At 41.4% G+C, this 16,174-nt stretch overlaps 1 protein-coding gene across 1 annotated transcript in view; it reads left to right on the top strand.

Moving 5' to 3' along the window:
- The window catches only part of LOC104127461 (arylsulfatase D), a 23,315-nt gene that overhangs the window by 1,940 nt on the left and 5,201 nt on the right, over window positions 1-16,174 (top strand). Inside the window, exons 2-12 of the mRNA XM_035895657.1 lie at window positions 645-761; window positions 2,860-2,957; window positions 3,643-3,783; window positions 4,520-4,641; window positions 5,551-5,691; window positions 7,225-7,648; window positions 8,702-8,838; window positions 10,753-10,887; window positions 11,777-11,875; window positions 13,877-14,039; window positions 14,862-14,983. Of these exons, the coding sequence (XP_035751550.1) occupies window positions 645-761; window positions 2,860-2,957; window positions 3,643-3,783; window positions 4,520-4,641; window positions 5,551-5,691; window positions 7,225-7,648; window positions 8,702-8,838; window positions 10,753-10,887; window positions 11,777-11,875; window positions 13,877-14,039; window positions 14,862-14,983 (1,699 nt within the window). The remainder of the gene's footprint in view (window positions 1-644; window positions 762-2,859; window positions 2,958-3,642; window positions 3,784-4,519; window positions 4,642-5,550; window positions 5,692-7,224; window positions 7,649-8,701; window positions 8,839-10,752; window positions 10,888-11,776; window positions 11,876-13,876; window positions 14,040-14,861; window positions 14,984-16,174) is intronic.

Genomic DNA, 16,174 nt, shown 5'->3' with positions numbered 1-16,174 from the left:
AATCTGCCCCAGAAAGAAAAAGGTGAATATGAATATTTAAAGAGGGGTGGGGTGATTTGGTTTTGGTTTTTTTATACAAGTTTGAGATTTCTTCTCGTCCTTCAGTAAGGTTAGCGTTCCTAAAATAGCTTGCAGCAAATCAGGAAGCACTACTTTTAATCGTACTACTGCTAGTGGTATTAAGACCCAAATATCTTTTAACACCACCACTTCCCCTCCCTGGTTTGAAATTCACAGCCTTCCTGAGGAGCTGTACAAAGTCTCTGTCTAAATAACAGCATGCCCGCAGTCACCAGCTGGCTGCGCTTCATGAGCCTGTGGGGAGAAAGTGGAAGGTATCAGAGCTGTTGTACCAGCTTGGAAAGCTTATCAGTGCCCACGGGAAATCAAGGGATTTCTTAGATGTCCATGTCTGCCTGGTTCCTTTGCTCCACTACAGCTCACAAGGGCTGTGACAATCCTCAGCTACTCAGCGTAGGCTGAGAATGTTTTCTTTGCAATAGTTTTGGCTCAATTGTGTACCCCGAGCTCTTTAAAGGCAATGCTGCTCAGCAGTTGCTGGGAAGGCAGAGCCCTGCCTCCATCATTAAAGCACCATAAAGATGTTCCCATTAAAGACAAGGACCAGTTCTTCCTTCTTGCAGGTTAATGGCTTCACGCGCTTGCCTGATCGTCACCTCAGCTCTGTCCTACAGGGCCCTAGTTCATCGGGGCTTCGGGACAACTGCTGCCAGGCTGCCATTCTGAAGCGCCACTACCAGGCAAATAAAAGAGCTGAGCTCCTAGTAGCGAGTCCTTTGCTTCAGGTTAATACAGCCTGGTTTTTAAATCATGATATTAAGGCTTCTGGCATCTGTATTTGTGGCAAGGTCCTGCTTTGAACAGCCAGTGGATTGGGTCAGAGGGATCCCATGCAGCTTCCTCATTCATGCCTGACTCGGCCCATGGGCAGGGAGGATGAGCTCTCCGTACTGTCCTTCAGGATCTTGCCAAGAGAGAGGGGGAAGCGTCATCAACCCTATGGAAAATTTCACATCTAACAGAAGAGATCAAGCTTATTTTATTTTATTTCCCATATTGTCTCAGCCGTAGCCAAACAAGCACCTAGATGTCACTTGGAAAAATCATCAACGGACATCAGGTTCTGACTTTTTATCGTATTTTCCTGGTGAGAATAAGAGCATCTGCAATTTTTTTATCCTATGGCTCATTCTTTGAAATGCATAGGGCAGGATTATACTCTGCTCTGGCCAGTTTAGTCTTCTTCAGACATTCAAGGTAATTGTAACATTCTTATGTACCAAAAAAGGCAGAAAAATATTCTCTCAGGAAATGCTACTTTGTCCCACTGGAGAACATGCTGATTTTGGAAAAAAACCTCACACGTGTCTTCCGTTAGTCAAGATGGAACTTTTCCATTCTCTGTCTTTAGATGTGACTTTATGTTAACAAATGTGCTTTTAATTGTTATAGAAAGCAAACATTCTTACTAGCATCAGACTGTTCCTTAGTAGAGCTGACAACATCTTTGTTCTTGTGATGGTTTGAAGTGGAAAGAAGAGTGGGAATGCAGGGATTTCGCAGGGACAGGGTATTTCAGATTTTTGTCTCTTTTTCACACTAAAGGAATGAATGTTATCTCTAATTTACTTCAGCGTACAGCATGAAGATGAGCAGATGCCAGTCCCTGCGGAGCCTCTTTATCATGTACTTCTGCGTGAAGGTTTGCATGATTCCAGGGCAATGTTTTCTGTGGATCCTTTAGCCTGTGGCCATTCACAAGGAAAAGGAATGCATTTCCCAAGCCATTCTTTGTCCAAAGCAACGAGTTCTGCTCTCTGTTTCAGCAAGCATAGGAAATTGCTTCCACTCACAAAATTTGCCTTGCCAGACAAAAATAAATAATTAGAAACCAAAGGGTTATTCCTAGGTTTTTGAAGTCCAGGTTGAGTTCATAGAGCTGGCAGGTAGAAAAAACGGCGTATTAAATTTATAGCTGGCATTAAGATTTGAAGTGCTCTAAGGAAATACTCATAATGATATTTATGTTTCTAGACAGTTTTTAGTAACGTTCAGACAGAAACATCTCTTTGAACGTACTAGATGGCATCCAAACCTACAAATGTTACAGTCCCTTCCTTAAGAATTACACTGCAAATATTACTGTCCAGGATGGCTTTTCTTGGAGGCATTTTTTTCTAGTTTCAAAACTCACAGTAAGGATTAGATTATTTTCCTCAACCTTAAAGATAATTTGCAGATAAGTAAAGAGTGAGATACTAGTTTTACTTATCATTCCCTCCTGTTTGTAAACTTCCTTTCAGTGAACACCGACGGTTCTGTGCATGTCTTGAGTAACTGGCACCTTTAACGCTTGTTTAAAGCCATGGGCATTTAGTCTTCTTGACAAACGCTCACAAGTCCAGTCCTCCTGACATTATTGCAGCTCGGAACAGGCCAGATCCTGCAAAACGGCGTGCCATGCTGTCTGAACTTACCTGGCCTCACGAGTGCCCGTTCTGCCTCACGGTGTCAGTTCGAAAGGGCCTGCGAGCACACGTTCAGGAATGTAGGGCCTGTGTAATCAAGCCCTAGTTGCTCAGTCCACCTCTGTCGTAGCCAGCAGTGCCAGTACGACTGCGGTAATGCTGGGCAGTTAATGACCAACCTCACAGACCTGATCACTAGAGCTGCTGGGCTCTGATTTTAGTTTTATTATTATTTTGTTTTTCCACCAGAATTTATGTAACCAGCTATGTACCTGTTTCATACATGGGGAAGCCACAAACAATGGTAAGAAAAGAGACATTCTCTGAGGGTCTTTTTGGGGTTGGATTTTTCTTTTTTTTTTTTTTTTAGAAACTCATTGAGAATCTGAGAGTGGTTAATATGATTCAGAACTATTGGTCTTTCAAGGTCTTTCATCCTACTTTTATAGGTCCTGAAGGTTTAAGAGTGTATATATAATATATGGACGTTTACTATGCACTTATCACACTGCAGTATCTATCAACAAAATAGCAGTTGGTAGATATGTTCTAGCATATGTATTTTACTTCAAGTGAACATCCGTAAGGTGTCTTTTGCAAACACCTTGAGCAACTAAGACATGTGCTGAGACATTCTTAGGATCTTCTAGGAAGATAACCAAGGTTAAGCCCGTTGCTGCAACCTTGAAGGGGCCCTTTCCAGATACTGCATGTAGCACTGGGCACAGTGGGCGCAATAGTCGAGGCATTGCCACCACAACCAGCGTGCCTCCACAGCCACCACCTCCCTGCTCCTCTCCCACTTATTCCAGGAGCCTTAACAGGGGTGTCCTACGCCCCTGTACAAGGGGTGCCTCAGGAGACTTGCAAGCAACCAGCCACTCATTCTGTTGGCAACATCTGCTGAGATCAGTGCAAATCTCAATAAAGAAATGCACATGCAAAATTCCTGTGCGAATAAAAAAAAATGTATTATTGGTTTTAGAAAACTCAAGAACTTTTGCAAATATTCAGGAGCTCCATCTGCTGGCAGTATTTGCTAACTATTTGCATGGATGCTGAGTCCTCATAAAACTTTAAGAATAATAGCTTTAAGTCTATTATAAAGCTTACAAATGTTTTTGTAATATTACCTCTTTAATTTTAATTTCAGGAGCTGCCTAAACATTTGGCTAATTTTATGCTTGTTCCCAAGAACCTGTGCATCAAATCCTTCAAAACCCAATTTTTTACTGATACTGGCTGATGATCTTGGTATTGGAGATGTGGGTTGCTATGGCAATGATACAATAAGGTAAGAATGTATTCGACGAGATAAATTATCCCTTCCTGATGAATTTCAGTGGAAAAAAACACTGATGACACTCAGTATTGGAAAATTCATGATTAATGGACTAGTTTATCTAGATACATTTCTTTTCAAACCACGTGCAAAATAATGTTCTACAGTAATTCCTACTGGAGTAATAATTACACAGGCATGCTTCAGCAACTTTCTTGGACTTGCAATTTTCAGCATATATGGTCAGAATCTTGCAAATATGCCCATGCACTGTATTTCTCAGGCACATGTATAACTTCCCACAGCTCCGCGAGCTGTGGAAATATCAAGGACTGAGATTAGGATTTAATATCAGCTAACAACTAAGGATTGCATATATATCTTGCGTTTACCATACCTATTATTGTCTTGGAAATTGTGTTGTCCTGTGTCTATTAGTGGAATCTTTTTCACTAAGCTGCCTGAGCTTTTGATATGGGATAGGCCTGAAATACTTTTTCTTTTTTTTTTCCTTATTTTTTTCTTCTTTTTAGTTATTAATAAAACCACATTTATCCATGGAAAATTCATTTCTGAGGAGTCAAGGTACCTCAACAAATAAATAAGACAGAGCTTTCCTATCTGAGTTGTAGATAAACAGAATGTTTTGTAAATTTGGTGGTGATATCCTTGACAAAACTAGGAGGAGCGGGATACCACGAACTTCTGTGTAATACATTTTTATCAGAGAAGGGATTTTCCTCCTTAGGACCCCTAACATTGATGGCCTGGCGAAGGAAGGAGTGAGACTTACTCAGCACATTGCTGCAGCTGCTGTCTGTACTCCAAGCAGAGCAGCTTTCCTGACTGGCAGATACCCCATCAGATCAGGTTGGGCCTCTCGCTACCGGTTCACTGCAGTCTGTCTAGCCATTATTGCTATTAAAAAAACCCTTAAATAAACCATTTTAAAGAGTAGTTAGTCTAAGGATTTGGAGGTTCAGTGAGATGGGCAAAAATAAAGATGACTAGATTTTGTGATTGGTTTCTGTGGGAAAATCCCCACATAAAGCACATTTAAGGTGGCTAAATGACAATGCAGAAATGGATGAAAATCCAAATGGCACAAACCACCCAGAGGTAGAAACATGAAGAAGAAAACTGTGTAAACACTGTATGTTCAGTGGTACTAAGATTATATTAAGTGAAGTGTAATATTTTGAATATCCTGGTAAACTTTTTCATAGTGAAATGTGTCAGACTGTGGAATAGTTCTCAACAATAATGTTTTAAAACAGACTTACTCTAGCCATGTCAAATTCATGACAAAAAGCTCCAGCCACTGCATAAGGCAGTAATAATCAGCATAGCTCCTCTGATGCTATTCTGACTTGCTAAAGGAGAAATGTAATCATGAACTGTATGTTTCAGAAGTGCGTACCCCTGACTCTGTAAGCTTTTTGTTCTATATAAAACTTCTTTTCTTCCCCTCCACCCCTTTTCTTTCTTTAACATTATGTTTTGATAGAACTTTTTTGGTAAGAGGTTGCTTAATGTCCAAACGTAGGCATCTTAGTACCTTTTGTAGACAACCCAGCATAGCTGAGGCATCTGCATTGGACGAGCAGATAATGACATGGGACTTGGAGGAGACATGGTTCTGGGGGTCAATCAGAATATCCCAGGACATACTAAATGGCTTATAAAAAGGCACTAGGCTTGGGCAACTGAGTCCCACTCATTAGAAAGAACAATCTGAGAAGACTGAAAATCTGAAATACAGTTTGTTTTATTTTAAAGACTGTTATTCCTCTCCAGGCATGGCCTCAGGCACTCAGCGGCAGGTTCTCTTTTGGAACGGGTGTTCTGGTGGGCTCCCACCAAATGAAACTACTTTTGCCAGAATACTGCACCAGCAAGGTTATTCTACAGCACTTGTAGGTATGAGACATAGCAACTTGCCACCTTTTCATTGCTTGTTATTCAAATGAGGCTGCTTCTGTAAATGTTTTTCTTTGCTAGAACGTCTAGGGTCAGTTAAACTAGAGTTTCTCGTATGTGTAACTTTCAAAATCAGCAGGGTTTTTAGAATGCCATCCACAAGCCCCTATGTCAGCACAGCGTATCTGATAAATCCAAAATGAGGATGTATGGAACGCATAGATGTGCACTGCAAACAGAGGTAAACACAAAGGAAAGAGTCTTGTTTGTCCAGTACAGATTGTTTTAGGAAGAACCAACAGAGATACCCACCGATCTATTCAAGCAGAAAAATGTTGTCTGTCAGTTGGTACCCAGGCACCACAGTGGTCTTCGTTATATCTGGTGGCTAGATTTTCTGTTATTTATGCATCCTGCTTATTATCACAGTTAAGACTCTAAAAGTGCCTTACTTTCTGCAAAAAGAAATTCTACCAAAAAAGCTGAGAGAGTCCCATTGAATTCCGTGGGGTTTGGATCAGAATACATGTCCAAAAAAGAAAATCCTATTAACTCTTTTGCTAATTTTGCCTGAAGAGTGATTAAAGGCTGTGTCTTTCAAGCACCTCCCATTTTTAAACTCTTTTTGAAGTAGTCAAAGGCATCATGTGCTTAATTGTAATTACTGTGATTTTTCACACCTCTGCTCAGCTCCAGCACACTGAGGTGTCATTTAGTTCCTAAACTGAAGCGAGTCTTAGTGATGTGCTGACTTCACACAAGCCTCTGCAAAGGGGTGAACTTTCGCTAGCTCGCTGCAGGCTGGTATACCTTAGAGAGTAAACTACATTCATATAGACGAGCACAAGGCTGGTTAGCACTTCTCAGAAGTTATTTGTCTAGCTAATAGCCCCTAAGCCCATGGTTGTAGACTGTCTGTCCTTCAATGTCAGGATAATTACACCGCTCTGTAATATAACTTCATTAAGGTTCATTATCAGCGTATGACATATTCTGATAGGTATAGTTGTACTGGATAATTGGAATAGCCTATTTTTGGTACCCATTTTAGGATGAATATAGACACATAGAGCCTGTATGTACACCTTCTTCCTGAAATTTGTTCTTGGACTGTGAAGGTCAGATGGAACTTGTGCGTAAATTAGTTCATCTTTTTGCACTTAGCTGTTTCTTTTGGCACAAGGGTTTCTCTGGTTTCTCCCTATCAGGCCACGCATTAATGGATGGCTACTTTATCATGTGGAAAATAATAAGCACCGACTATTGCAACCCTATTTGTTCTTATTCAGGGAGGCGTCCAAGCTGGACCAGTGCCCTTACATGGAATTTTAACAGATAGGTGAGGAAAACCAGCCATTCTAGGCAGATACAGTGCCAGTGCACGATTGCTCCCTGAGAGTCTCTCCCCATTCCACACCAGCTCCCCCCTTGGCTGCACTTTAACTGAGGAGTGCAGCCACTCTGTTAGAAATACAGGCAGACACAGCCAAGAGTAATGATGTTGGATTTACGATCTTTGTTTTATATTTTCAGGGAAGTGGCATATGGGTGTGAACTGCAAATCCCGTCGTGATCACTGCCACCATCCTTTAAATCATGGCTTTGATTATTTTTATGGCATGCCTTTTACCCTTTTGAATGAGTGTCAAGGCACAGATGACCCTGAACTGGCCAAGTCTTTGCAAGACACATACTGGCTTTACACACAGACGATCATCCTTGCAGTGCTTACTCTTTTGATTGGAAAACTTACCAAGTTACTCTCAGTAAAATGGAAAATAATCATATGTCTGGCCATCTGCAGTCTCCTGTATTTCATCTCCTGGTTCTCCAGCTATGGTTTCACCAAGTACTGGAACTGTGTCCTGATGAGAAATCATGATATCACTGAACAACCGATGAATCTAGAAAAAACTACTTCTAATATGCTGAAGGAGGCAGTTTCATTTATTGAGAGGTAACCAACAAATATTGTATCACATTTTAAGGATTTCAAAAAACAATGTGATTACACCACGATGTTAGGCAGCTGGCACGCTGAACTACCTGTCCTGGTGCTGGCCAGTAATTTGTTGTTTTCTGGCATCCTCCGACCTGTCAGCATCCAACTGCTGTCCTTCGTCTTATACATAGCTTGTCAGCTCCTGAGAAAAAAGAAGATGAAGATGATTTATTTGTGTGTGTTTTTGTTTTGTTCGTCTAATATAAAGGGGTCCTAGCCAAGGACTGGGCCTTCTGCCAGTAGGAATAGAAAAAATATCTTAGCCTGATGAATGGACTGTCATAGAAAGTGTCATATGAAGTTAGTATTTTACAAACATGAGGGTGATAGTGAGTTTTTGTTTGTTCTCCAAGGGTGTCCTTCATTTACAATGCTATCACTAGCCTCAAATGGCATTGAACAAGCCACTAAATCTTTAAAAGTATTCATGTGTCAAGTCTGGGCATATCCCTGAATGAGATTACATTATTTCTGTCAGGGTTTCTTAAGGAAAATTTGGGGTAAGATAAGTCTCTTCTGTAAAACTTAGAGCATAGATAATCTCAGGTTCCTAGGATGTCCTGCCTGGCCTGATGTTAAAGGGATATGGTTCCCTTCAAGTGCAGTGTCATATCTGCCTCTTCCATGTGGATGTCTCAGATGCTCAGACACATCCATGTTAATTTTAAGCAAGCGAGTCCTATTCTCCTTACTTCTGAGAGTGTGCCAGTCTTTTGGTTGTGAACTTTCCTAGTTATTTATTTCATGTTCTACACATATCTAGTTTGGAACCAGAAAAAGAAAGGGTCCTTTACTATTTTGGTCTTAATACAGAAGCAAAAACTTTGAGGGGTGCTTTAATCCTCTCTGTCTCCCAAAACCTCAAAAATGCAAAGATACCAAAATCAAAAGTTTTCATTTTAGATCCAAATAATAATTTTTATTGAGATAGTCGCTACCATGTCACTCTTGTATTTTGGATTGAGTGACAGTTTGCAAAGAAATGACTGTTGTTTTCTTTTCTTTCAGAAACAAGCATAGACCGTTTCTTCTCTTTGTTTCCCTTTTACATGTTCACACCCCTCTTGTTACCACAGAGAAGTTTCAGGGAAGAAGCAGACATGGTCTATATGGAGATAATGTAGAGGAGATGGACTGGATGGTGGGTAAGTGGTCGTCTTGAAGAAAATCCTTAATTTATTTGGATGTGGAAAAGAAATTAAAGGGCTGGTCACAGAACTCCTTTTTTGTATATGACAGATATCAGTGAACTTGCCTTGGATACACAGTTAGCTCCAGAGATTGCCATTCCATTACCACACCTCTTTTTTTTCTTTCTCAAGAAAAAAGCCCAAACTTTTCTTGTGAGAAATTGTTCTTTTTTTTTTTCATTTACACACTTCTGTGCTGCAGTGTTAAATGCAGTCAAATAATCAAAAATGTGTTTGATCATGTGGTTAATCAAAATGTATGACATTTCTCCAGCTCTATCAGAAGATATGACTGATGCTGCTGATGAATATTACGTTATACGGTGGTTGTTTTGTGTACTTGTTTATTTTTATCAAAGAATAGCCCTTGGAGCAGAAACCAGAACTCCTTCCTAGCCAAAAGGGCAAGTTAAAAAGCTATGGGTTTCACTTAATAAATTGTGTGAAGTCAGTATATCATGAAGTCTCACGTAGGTCTAAATCTAGGCTCTGAGTGCTAATTAGCCTTACTTAGTAGTCCCTTTCTGCTTCAGTGGGAAGGAGGGAGATAGTTCCTGTTTGTATTTAGTCAAAAGTAAAGACCCTATTGACAAAGTATTGACCTCCTGTCTAAACTAGGATTCAATCCCCGAAACTTTTCTTCTTCCAATAACCTTGATTACAAAATAGTATTTTGAGAGTAAAGACCCTATTGACAAAGTATTGACCTCCTGTCCAAACTAGGATTCAATCCCCAAAACTTTTCTTCTTCCAATAATCTTGATTACAAAATAGTATTTTGAGAGGAGCCCCATTGCTTCTGATGGGTAGGCTGAGAACATTTGTGAGATCGAATTGAACCAGACGACTCTGCCATGCTCCTCTTGCGACTTTTTGGCACCAGTCACCTTCACACACAAGCTACACAAGCATAGCTGGATAGCAGAAGCCCAATGGTGTAAGGAACATGCCTTATACAGGCCAAACAGGATGGTTGCCACTGAGGACAGAAGTCTCCAGGGTTGGACAGCTAAGAGATTTGGGGTCTAATTCAGAACCAAGACGCCTAGACTCAATCTAAACTCTTTTAGGGGGCAGGTGTCTATTTTTTAGGTAAAGTCAATAAGTAATTTGACAAAGGAGACACAGGAAGTCTGTAAAGGAGAAGAGATTGAGCAAAAGAGCCGATCGCTGGCTTATGCTTTTGCCTTGCATGCTTCAGCTTTTGCTGCTGCTTCTGCAGCTCTGGAAGCTGCTCTTGGTGAATATATTTGATGCAGTAGGTGATGAGGACAAGCAATCAAAGATAAATCATATTCTGTATAAACATTTGATGCTATCGGTACCAAAAACATTCCTTATAAAGTTAGGTTTGAATTGCACTCCGTGGAGTTTGCCCATTGACATCAGCATAAGATTTTGGTTGATAGTATGCAGCCTGATCTCAGAGTCCTTGTTCAGTTCCTGGTGAGACGCAGCAGTTCTCTATGACTGGGAATCTAGGCAGTGCCATTATTTAAGCTTTTCAAGGTGCTTGAGGCTGCATGATGGAGACAATCCTTGACTCAGAGAACTTACAGCGTAAAGCTGGCAGTATTCTGAGTAGGTTGAATAAAAGGATCATTCATTAAATTATTTTCCAGTTGGTTTTAGTTTTTATTTTCCCGTTTTAAGACACCACAAACAAATTTTGGACACGTTCCGCGGCTTTCTGTTGGGCTCTTATTATTTCTGTAATGCAAAATTAATCTTTGCATTGCTTGTGATAGCTCATAACAGAACTCATTCAGGTAAATGGAAAGACTTGGTCTTCACTGAATTTTGAGTCAAGGTCTAAAAAAATCTAACTGCGTGTCCAGACATAATTATCATGTTTTCCTCTGTTTATAGGCAGGCTTCTGGATGCTATTGACAAAGAAGGCTTGAAGAATACCACATTCGTTTATTTTGCATCTGATCATGGAGGATCCTTAGAGGCTCACAGAGGAAATGCTCAGTTGGGTGGATGGAATGGGATCTATAAAGGTAAAATTTTGGTAGTGTGTGTGTGCATAAGACTTCATCTTAAAAAGAAAATGACAGAATAAAATACATCCAGATAGACTATATTTACTAAACTGAGATGATCATCTTGAACTGCAGGGCTGGTGCAAATTCAGGGCACCATCTATTCATCTTTCAGCCCCTAGATAGGATCACTTTCACCAAAGCTGCTCCTGACAGATATATTGTCTTAACCTATTCATAAAGACCTTCAGTGATTTCCCAGATAACCCAGTTTCCATTGTCTGTGCTACTGGAGGTTTTTTCCTGGTACGTACCTTGGATTTCCTTGCTGCAGTTTAAGCAACAGCTCTTCCACTATTCACCAATCCACAGAGAAGACATTCTTCTTTTCCTCCTTGTGACAGCCTGTTGCTGCAAGGTCATCACGTATTTCCATGCTGTTATGTTCCCCCTCGTTCATCCTTTCTTTTGACTCCACTACACTTGTAGCCCCTTCTAGTTCCATGTTGTCTTTAAATATTGTGAGCATGCTATCCAATGCATAACCCAAAGCACTACTTGAAGATGTTGTAGCATCACAGACCCATAGAGTATCTCAAGTTGGAAGGGACCCATAAGAATCATCGAGTCCAACTCCCTGCTCCTCACAGGACTACCTAAAACTAAATCATGTGACTAAGAGCGTCACCCAGATGCTCCTTGAACTCTGACAGGCTTGGTGTGCAACAAAGTGACCAAACACCCTTTCAGTGAAGAACCTTTTCCTAATGTCCAATCTGAACTTCCCCAATGCAGATTCAGAGCACACTGTTTAGACTCTCACTTGAAACACCCTTCTGTTTTTCACGTTAGACAATTATCTAAGTCAGCACTGGCAGATCGCATGATGACTGTTTTCTTGATATAGTTTTCCAGTTTCTCATCTGTCATGTGCATGTGTCATCTAGACTCTCTATGACTGGCTTGCGACACACTGTCAAAAGCTCTATGGAAATGAAGGTCTATGGTGTCTCTTGCATGTGCTCCCTCTAGACTGCCGAGCCTCAAAAAGCCACTGTGACAGCTTGGGCAGCTTGGAACTTATTGTATAATGAAGCCTGAAAACTGCTTCCATCACTGATTTTCCTACAGAAGATTTGCATGTCTTGATCTTGCTCAGCGCCAAAATGCACACTGTGTAGTAGCAAGTTACTTGATGAGCCACACAAGCAATGTTTGATACAGCCAGGATCTCATCCAGGAACAGTCCTAAATGCTAAATTAGCCTTCAGTTCTGGATATGAAGTTTCCGTACCAGAAACGGATGCAAGAAGGCCAACAGGCTCACTTGGATAGCTCAGAACCTAACCTAGGGAATTCACTTCTACTAGCCCAACACAAGTATATTAGTAACGGGAGAGTCCAGAGAGGAAAGGTGAATGTGATTAGACAGACATTTCAGTATGAGATGACAATGATGAAATCATGCCTGCACAGAGAGGAGACAAGAGGAGATAGAATATCAGTTCAGATATTAATAACAGAAAGGCACTCCCATTTATGTCCACATACAGCAGAACAGGGGGCATCCCAGTGAAACTAACAACAACTCAGAAAAGATGTAAAAATGTAGTTTAATTCATAAATATCTGTAGAAATCACTGCTGCTATTGCTAACAGGATATTAAAAACTACAAGATAAAAAAGCCACGCGTACGAATAATGAGAACAGCTGCTAATGAAAAACAAAGCATGAGATACTGTTATCTTATACAACAGAAAGGTTATTGCACCAGCAGCTGGACTTCCCCTGTTTATAATCTGTCATGCCACCTTGTCAGCCTTTAAAACCAAGCTCTGGGAACCTTGCCTCTCAGCTGTAACTATGAGCACACCTCCTCCATAGCAAAGTCCAGCAATACTAGGCAAAGCCAGAGGCTAATACAAACTACCATTCAGCAGCTGATTTATTAGCTGACCTAATAAGATAGCTTCAAGTTTTGTTTGCCAATTTTTCTACAACACTTCCTAGGAGTTACTTGTCATTTCTGCCCTCAATAGGAAGAATAACAGCAAAGGTCATATAGGTCCCTGAGTTTCAACATTTTTACAATTACTTTTTTTTCCTAACTGGACCCTCAACTTGGAGTTCTGGCTTTAAACCACATTGTTTCATTAATATCCCCATCCTTGACATCTGTAATTCATACCTGTAATTAATGAATGGTTCTCACTTTGAAATACTGTTCAAAACAATGAATATTTTGACTTTTATAAGAGAGCCAGTTGCATGGTGGAACTAGAGGAATACAAGTTAAGAGAGACTCTTTGGATTAAGACAACTTCAACAGAAACTTAGGTGGAAAGTCTTCATCGCTGCAGAGTACTCCCCTATTTACTGCAGGGGTTCCACATTCTTCCATTTGAGACCACCCCAGAGCATCCCTGGGACTGTAAACTCCTGGAGAGTGATCACACATTATCCTAAAACCCCTCACTGTTCTCCAGGACTGCAAATCTTTTTGTAATATTCCTGCTGCCTCTGGCTGTGAACTATCTGACAACCAAGCTCGCACTGTGCTAATCCCCCTCCATCAGGCACCAAGTGGGGCTGCAACCTCTCATAAACTCCAGTCAGATTTTGCTTTTTATTAGTAACAGACTTTTTTCTTGTGCTTGTTATTAGGGAGTGTGGAGAATATTCTCCGACATGACATTCAATTACAATTATGGGTGAGAATGTCTTCTCAGGTATCAAAGGGTGGAATTGTTCCTCCTCTGCCAAAAATACTGCTTAGTAGCAAGTTGCCATGTGTGCCACCCAAGAAAGCAGTGTAAAATAAAGCAGTTAATGATACTTATTTTTGCACTGTAGTCATTCTACTGTTCTCCAGGATTTAGTGGGTTTTCACTAAAGTTATTTTGAATATTCTGAGAGTTTTAAAACCTTTTGTTCTACATCCATAATAAGTGTCTAATATCTTTTATTCTTTTATCTCTTTTGGTACTTTTTTCTCCCCTTTAACAGGTGGAAAAGGAATGGGAGGCTGGGAAGGAGGGATCCGCGTCCCAGGAATAGTTAGATGGCCAGGAGTGTTGCCTGCAGGGACAGTTATCAATGAACCGACAAGCCTTATGGACATTTTCCCAACAGTGGTTCACCTCGCTGGAGGGACAGTGCCTCGGGACAGGTAAAAAGGTGGCTTTATAAGCCATAGTTGCTCCCCTTTTTTGATTTAGATAGCTGCTGACTGTATATGTCATGCATCGTAACAACCACAGATTTAATTCCTGTTTGTTTCTTAACCAGGCAGTTCTCTAGCTTACTTTCTCTGTAGCTTTTCCCATCTTGTCTGCAGACACAGATATTCACAAAGCTGGTTCACCCTGTTAGAGCACTAGGACGGGCCCTTTCCAAGACTAGGAAGCCTGGCTCTGCATGAGTAGGGAAGGGCACATGGCCTGCATTTGGCTGCCAGTACATAAGAAGTAGCTTCCTCGAGAGCAAACAATTTGTAGCATCTATGTTAGACTCCTCTAAAGAATATAAGAAAGCATGGGTGGCTAAACCATTTGAGCAAAAAGCATAGGAGTACTGGTGGTATGTAACTGAGGCAACTGTTAGTCTTTTTTTTTTTTTTTTTTTTTTTTTTTATGAAGCCTCAAGCTCACAGAGCTATCAGTGACTTCCATTTCAGGGAGCAAAATTAAAAGCTGTGAACCATGCCTTCACTATGGTTATCATTTACTTCCAGGAAACTCAGAGTAATAGTGATTTACCTCTCCAGGCAAGATGTGTGAACTAGCTGTAATTGCAAAAACTGCTAGTAACTCATCTCCACCCATCCACACAATTAAAAATCTCAGGGCTTATTAGCTAAACGGTAGTTTGGTTTAGAATGACACTTGAAATCCCAATGCTGCATAAATGGAGAGCAGTACTGTTCACGCTCCAGCTGCAGACTGAAATTCTTAAGCGGTCTGGTGACTCCCGTTCCTGTCCTCTCCATCAGGGTAATCGACGGGCGCACCTTGCTGCCTTTGCTGCAGGGGACAGTTCAGCACTCCGGGCACGAGTTCATGTTTCACTACTGCGGTGTGTTTCTGCATGCAGTGCGGTGGCACCAGAAGGACAGTGAGTATAATGAACGTCCCCTCCTGCATATCAGAGATGACCTCTAGCTTCCAGCAGAGTATCACGTAAAAACATACGTACATGTACCTGGTGTAGGTTTATTGCCTCAGACACTCACTTCTGCAAGGTAGAGAATGGCTTCGTTGCTCGCTGTCCTGCCTTGTCTGAGATGAAGGGTTTCACCCCCTGGGTAGCATAGCTTCAAGAATCTCCCTGCCGCTGCAGCGTTTCTACTGCTCTTGCTGCAGAAGCATTCAGGATCAGCTTTAGCATAAGGTTGAAGAAAGGAACTGTGCACAGAAGGTCTTTATCTTAAGCAGCAATTTGTTTTCAATAGTCCTGTCTTACTGGTTTAATTTTTTCAGCTGTGGCATTAGGCAAGCTGACTGTAGTCATAATATTTTCCTGAGCTTTCAACAAGCACACAATCTTTGCTGATGTCACCCTCCATTACAGTGTAAAAGAGAAGGGGCCAGTGACTGGTAGCTGCATCCCTATTCCTGCTCAGAAGGGAGGATGGCATTTGTGTGAGCGAACACAGGTGTCTGGATCTGAGCTTGTTGTTTTATAGTCACTGAAGAGATGCAGACATTTCCAGGGTGTGATTTACCTCTTTCTGATTAGCACATCTGGGCTAGATCACTCAGGCCTGTTTCTCTCCGCTGGGCAAAAAGGGAGCTGAGACCGACCATATCAGACATAAAAATCACCCTCATACTGCTGCAGAGCTGGTGCTTAGGGCAGCCACAAGCAAGTGGGCAGCCTGCTCAGGGTAGCTCACTCTGCCTTGCCTCTTCCCCCAAGCTGGGGCTTTGGATGACCCGATCAATACAACCATGGCTATGAAACAAGGTGATCCCAGTGAGGGAATGTTCTGGTTTTGGCTGGGATAGAGTTGATTTTCTTCATAGGAGCTGGCATAGTGCTGTGTTTTGGATTTAGGATGAGAGGAATGTTGATAACACCCTGATGTTTCAGTTGTTGCTGAGCAGGGCTTACACCAGTCAAGGACTTTTCAGCTTCCCCTGCTCTGCCAGGGGCACAAGAAGCTGGGAGGGGGCACAGCCAGGACAGCTGATCCCAGCTGGCCAAGGGGCTGTGCTAGACCATCTGGCATTATGCTCAGTATAGAAACTGGGGGAAGAAGGAAGGGGGGATGTTTGGAGTGATGGCGTTTGTCTTCCCAAGTCA

The sequence above is a fragment of the Egretta garzetta genome, unplaced genomic scaffold (assembly GCF_000687185.1).
Source record: "Egretta garzetta isolate BGI_Z169 unplaced genomic scaffold, ASM68718v1 scaffold125, whole genome shotgun sequence".
Lineage (NCBI taxonomy): Eukaryota > Metazoa > Chordata > Aves > Pelecaniformes > Ardeidae > Egretta > Egretta garzetta.
This window is presented reverse-complemented; position numbering and strand designations above follow the sequence as displayed.